This window comes from Neodiprion fabricii, chromosome 5 (assembly GCF_021155785.1).
Source record: "Neodiprion fabricii isolate iyNeoFabr1 chromosome 5, iyNeoFabr1.1, whole genome shotgun sequence".
Lineage (NCBI taxonomy): Eukaryota > Metazoa > Arthropoda > Insecta > Hymenoptera > Diprionidae > Neodiprion > Neodiprion fabricii.
In genome coordinates this window covers 27712536-27719095 of record NC_060243.1, presented here as the reverse complement: position 1 = coordinate 27719095, position 6560 = coordinate 27712536, and the positions used below count along the sequence as shown (strand labels likewise).

The 6560-nt window shown below is 38.7% G+C and overlaps 1 protein-coding gene across 3 annotated transcripts in view; it reads left to right on the top strand.

Moving 5' to 3' along the window:
- The first annotated feature begins 935 nt into the window (after nucleotides 1-935).
- LOC124183683 (serine/threonine-protein kinase MARK2-like) overlaps nucleotides 936-6560 on the top strand; it is a 63496-nt gene continuing 57871 nt past the window's right edge. The window contains exons 1-2 of one of the 3 annotated variants that reach the window (XM_046572482.1): nucleotides 936-1291; nucleotides 2944-3780. In XM_046572482.1, the coding sequence (XP_046428438.1) occupies nucleotides 3325-3780 (456 nt within the window). In that variant the 5' untranslated portion in view covers nucleotides 936-1291; nucleotides 2944-3324. Of the gene's footprint in view, nucleotides 1292-2896; nucleotides 3781-6560 lie in introns of all 3 variants that reach the window. The other 2 variants (XM_046572481.1, XM_046572483.1) reach the window with 2 other exon arrangements.

The window sequence follows — 6560 nt, the reverse complement described above, 5'->3', positions numbered from 1 at the left end:
TGATTTTACGATAAATTACAAATCGATTTAAACGTGAACAAAAGAATGAGATGCAGCGTTTTCAATTGGCTGCACTCAGTGTTTACCGAGTGCGTTTTCCCTAAGATTTCGCCTTTTCTATTGGTTGAAAACTGGGGAAAATCAGTGCAGCTAGTTGAAAACCCTACTAAATCGGTCACGTGACGCTCCACGTTCGAAACACCCTAATAATAAATGCAGGGTAGCCACTGCTCAGGAAACAGGGAAATGTCAGGTTTTTTTTTTTGGAAAGTCAGGGAATCGTTTACTATATTTTTTCTCCTCATACAAATACATCCGACAATTTTTTCAACCCTTAGATAAATTAGATGGAATATAAATTTTTTTTACCTTCGCCGGAAGGTTCTCATCAAATTTTGAATAATCCTAAATATTACCTCACACGCGATTGTACTCATCGGCTAAATGGGACAGTGTGAGCCAAGTGACAGTTCGTACTTTAATAAAGAAAACAAACAATTATATGGCTGGTACATATATTTCTTTCAAATTGTCATAACCAATTTATCCGAATTGGTCAGGGAAAATTACAAGATTTTTATCTGTAAAACATAAATAAGTTGGGTAATTTCGTGACGTAGATTTAGTGGCCACCCTGTAAACGGAGGTCCAAGATCCTCAAGATTCTTCCACTCGATCTCCTCGCCCGCCACGATAAAATCATCATCATCATCGTCGTCGTCGTCGTCATCCTAGGGTCGGACCAAACGGCGACAATGATGCGGATTTAGAGAAGGAAGGCGGAACGAGTGTCTCCTCGCCTATGGCCGCCGACCGCGACCGTCGGAAAGAACTCTCACACATCGAAGCTCACCGACACACCGCCGTCTCCAGCTGGCGTGAGCATCGGCAGCATGGAACAAGAACCGAGTAGGTTCCTCGATTCTCATTCCTCAGTAGTCGAGGCAAGTCGGTGCTCAGGAGGTCGCGAAGCACGACGCTGCTCTCTCCGATCGGCGAGAGAACTCGCCGGCATCGAGTCAGTCAGTCAGTCAGTCAGTCAGTCATTGAGTGAATCAGTCAGTCAGTCGCTGACTTCACTCGAGTCGCATACTCAGTCCGCGAGAAGCCATCGGGCGCTAAGCAACACCGCCCGACGGACGCTCGACGCAAAGATTTTTTTTTTTTTCGCCTCTGTCTTACCTTCGTAAAATAAAAACTTTTTCGTTTCTTCGCTGTGATAATAAAGAAAAACCTGCGCGGTGCGTGTGTGTTTAGCTCGTTAAGAGCATAGAGTATACAACGTACCAAGGTTGGTGTGATCCGGTGATGCGGTGAAAGAAGAGAAATAATTTTTCTTTTTTAAATCAAACCAAAGTGAGAAAGAGAGAGACGGCGACTGTTCTTTGTCCGTATTTTCCCGCACCGCTCGGGGGTTGTTTAGGTTGGATTTATACCCAGCGGTGTGAAGTAAGCTAGAGAATCCAGCCTAGCGTATCTGGGCCACGCAGTCCGGCATAGGATCGTCGCTACTAATTCAGTTACGCTAACTGCGTTAAGGCGTTATTATGTGTATTGGTTCCTCATCTTGTTCTTCTCGAATTCGTTCTGTGTACACACGACTCGTCGTTATTACTCTCCATTATTCGTGTTGTTGTTCTGACTGGGATTATGCATACGTAGTTGTATTACTCAGTCGAGTCAGTCAGACGGCGCCCATTTATTATTCCGGGGAAACAAGTGAGCGAGAAAAGCGGACGACAAACAGACGAGAAACGGAAACAAACGCGATACTTGAGCATGAATATCTTTGAATTCTGATTGTATAGAAAAGCCGACGAGTCAGTCATGTTTCATTCGCTGTATAGAAGGGAAACTTGCGAGAGAATTTCGATCCCTCGGGCCAAACAAACGAAGATGAGAAATAGGTAGAGATAGAGATGATGGATTTTCGTTGGTTTTCATTTTTCGAGCTACTTATTGTTAGATGTTACGACTTGTACGGCGTATGTCAAAACGATAAAAATAATCCCTGATTACGCGCACTCTGCACGCATTGGTTAATAAATTATTTATGCTTCAAGTTGTTATGCATATGTATGTAGATACTCGCGCGGTTGTACGGTTGAATGGTTTTTTCTGTTTTATCATTCTGTCATTTTCTAGCGTGTCTCTCTATCTTGTATTTAGTTATCAACAGTTGCACAAGGAGAAATGAATTTTGCTCGACGGCGTTTGATTTTTTTTTTCGTCTTTTTTGTTGTGTTAATCGTGGCCACAATATAATATTCTGATCAATTAATTAATAAATTTAATTAAGTGATATAACATCTCTGATATAACCTTTTTTGTTTGCTTCTCCTTCTTATATATATTTTTGATATTTCTATTGTAGAATTTTTGAAAATACACACTTTCACACACGACGCAATGTCTATAAAAATTTCAAGGAGAAAATTGAAGTATGTGCATTACATGTATATCATATTACGTATATATGTAGACTAAAGTTTTCCACTGTTTTCTTGTTTACATTTGTTTATCTCCGTCTCCTCGTTTTATCTCTCTCTCTCTCTCTCTCTCTCTCTCTCTCTCTATCTCGGGCTGGTCGGCTCGATCTCACGCAGAATCCGAGACCTTGAAAAGTTGTATCAATTTTTCGCAAAAGATTAATTCCCAGCGGCACACGCGAATACAACGACGGATGAATCTCTCTCTTTGTCTCTGGCTCTCTCTCTCTCTCTTTCGCAATTTATTTATACAACACGTACACATGAGGTTGGACACGTGTATTCTATAAATAAAATTTCACGCCGGCATTTAAAACAAACCATAGTGAAATCGTATTATCATCGGCATCATCGTTGTCATCTATGTAACAACGGTTCTTGACTCCATGCAAGTTTTCTAACGTTAGATGATAATGATGATGATGATGATGATGATGATGTAAATGTGAAGTAGACGACGAGGAATACTAAGAAGTTGTACAATGAGAATTGTATAAAAGGAGAGAAAGAAAAAAAAACTTTTAAAACAGAATTACAAGTGATAATAGAAAAAAAAAGGTGAAATAAGAAGATAAGAAACATTCGTCCACACCCACGTTGTAAAACGAGATAAAATAAAACTAAACAAGGCAAAAGAATAACTTAAAAACCAAGCAAGTCGATCTGTGAAATATAATCACAGGTCTACGTTTATACAGAGTTCGTTGGTATTTCTTCAAGTAATACAAATCGAATAATATAATATATAACAAGCAAACGGAATATATATCGAAATAAGCGATTAAAATCCGATCAGATCAACAAATAGACAAACACGGTGGCTGCTTTATACGTCATGGATACAGGGGGTCACAAATTGGTGGCCCAAGTTATCCAGCATCCGGTAAAAAACTCTGAATACAACAGCAAAATGGGAAATGAAAATGGCGGCGGCGGAGGAGGTGGAGGTGGAGGTGGAGGCGGTACCCACATCGCAGCGACGGTGAAAAATACCGTTAGACGTCTTTTGAGACGCACGAAAAGCCATCGCGATCCACCTTCGAATATCAATCTTCCTATAAACACCACCGCAACGACTAATGCCAATTCTAACAAGAACAACAACAACGACGTGAACGATACCGCCGACGGTGTGGTTCTACGGGGACATCATCGTCACCATCATCACCACGAACAACGCAATTCTACCAATAATCATACGGCACCGCCGCCACCCTCGCAGTATCAGAGTTCAAGGGGAACCGGGACCGCGGTCAGCAGACGTTACGCTAAAACCAGACTTCGTGTTCAGGTGAGATATTCGCATTGGATGAAAATAAATATCGTGTATTTTTATGCGCGGAATACTATTTCATACCATTTATAATTATCCTCGATTTTTATCTCCGAGGAATTTCCCTGGGTGGACCCGATTTTCACCCAGATGATTCAAGACCGCTGGGTCTTGTGCGAAAACAAAAGTGGTCTGAAAGAAAACAAACGATTTTTTTTTTTTTTTTCGAAAAATTGTGGAAAGCGTGTGATTTTTCTAGAGTGTACGTGTTTATTGAATAGGTATTTGAGAAAACGTTGAAATGAATCATTGGCATTGAAGTAATATGGCTTCTAGTACCTAACCGTCATCTTTTATAGTTACAAACGTGAGCGTGAACTCGTGAACGTAGTTACATCGTGAATATCTATTAGACGAAAACTAAACAAGAATGCGATGATTAACGCATCGCAAACATGTGATCGTACCAGATCCAATTTCGCCCGCGTTTTATGAGGGAAAACTACAAAAAAAAATGTGGATATTTTTCGAATTAACCCGGACTTTTAGCACTTTGCAATGCGGACTTGGAATTAATTTACAGCAATAACAGCATCAACGAACTGAGTTTTTTTTTTTTTTTCAAGTCAGTCCAAAGACTTTACGCCGCACTTTCTTGTATCCAAGATTGATGAAAATGTTGTTGATATTGTGAAGCGTTGAGGTTAGGTTAGGGTGATTAACATCGAGTTGACAATTGTTTTTTTCTAATCAAACAGAACAGCAATCGATCATTGAGCAAAACGTTTGTTGAATGAACAAAATTGAACAAACAATACATTACAGTCATCGAAAGACTGTTTAAAGATGAGTTTATACTTGTACGCAAACAACAACGACAACAACGCCTGACAAAAGACACGAATGAATGATGTTGAATAATCGATGTCAACGGATCATCATTATCGTCGTCGTCAGTTTGACATCCAGTCTGTGAACGAGGCTGAAGTTTAGTAACGTTAACAATAACGAAACGTCAGATGTCGAAAGTTTATTTTTATTCAATTTTAAAATCTCTCTTTCAAGTTATGCGTACAGATATTTCGTTTATTATGCTTTACTAAATTCCAGACAATCGTAAAGGTGCGAAATTATGTATCATTGGAAATGCAACAAAATTCGTCCGACGTATTTTATTTGTACCTAGTACGTAATTAACTCTAGTAGATGCTGAAGTTTAAGTTCGCACGTAACGTTGATGTTGTATAACAAAGGTACATTTTTTTAAGAAAAAAAAAAACAAAAAAAAAAACGAAAAGTCAGCTTCAAAAATTCAACTGCTTGAGAGTTATTCTTAAAGTTGAATGAATTAGATGAGACGTCGGTTTTGTCGTATCATTTTTCAGATCGATGGTATCAGTGTAGATATATACATGTGTACACAATGTAAAGCTTGTCGATGTCTCTTATCGAACTTAGTTTTCATCGTTTTTTTTTTTTTTTATCCCCTCTCCCCCCCCTGTGTAACGGATAAACTCGTGAGACAGTAAAACTGAGTAACGACTCAGCAAATCAAGATTTTCATTTACAACCAATTTGGTCAATCATCTGAGAACGTGAAAATAATTTATCAGCGACGATTTTGCACCTTGTTTTTTTTCCCCCAATATCCGCAGTCGACGTGTCAATTCTGACGTTGAACTTGCTTGCTAAATTTGACGAAATTCGCATTGTCATTAATCTATTCATCTTTTATACCCTCGCTTATGGGGTCTTCACACTGGCTGTAAACAGTGAGATACCATCGTTTCATCATTTCTTTTCGCGCGTGTAGCCTGCTTCAAAGATTTTGCAATATGCGTATAAACTCTCTTGTACGTTGAACGTATCCTTTGAGCTTACCGAAAGTGGGACGATTGCTGATTCGATGTAAAATTTTATTGCAAAATCATGCAACAGAGTTCACGAAGAACAAAGAATGACGTATGCTCGTTTCAGCGTTATCATCTTCAGATACACTCTTACGTTTCTTGACTCGAAGTATCGTCGCGATACACGTATATATTTGTTTGATCGTTGTATCGAAATAAAAGTTTTTTTCAAAACTCCGTGATATAATATCTATGTATGCATTTCGGCAATCATATTTTTCGAAATATCGCACCGTTCTTATACACGCTTCTTCTTCGATTTAAATAGCGAGTATAATAAACCTCCGTATATATATCACATAGCTTAACAGCTTCTAAAAATGGAGCTAAACTTATAAGTACCGTGGTTTTTACCGTTTAATTACTTATTTGGTCATCGATTTTTTATATATATTTAAATAATTCGATGATCAATCCTCGAAACTAATTTTTAATTCCTCTCGTATGTATTATATTCATGTGCAATGCGTGTACGTGGATACATTTTTTTTTTTTATTTATTTTTTTTTTTTATACAACTGTTTAGAACACCGTTCTACACGAGAAACTAAAATTATTGGATACGGCAGCAAATGTTCTGCGGGATAGTTTTCAACTTGGTGGATGGAAACGCTGCGATACGAGATGAGCGAAGTATCGATCTCTTTCTCTAAATCTTTCCTCCATCGTTTTCAACAGGCTTATACTGTTATTATCGCGTAATCCGATTTATCGCACATATCCATCCGCGTAATATACGACCGTTCGGTTTTATTACCTTCAGCGAACGCCGTTCGCCTGCGAAAAGAGAGAGAAAAACGATAAAAACGGGGTAAAGTGAAGCGAAATTTGACCCGTTAACGGTGATTGAAAAAACAAAAAAAAAAAAAATACAGCGTTGCAGTGATT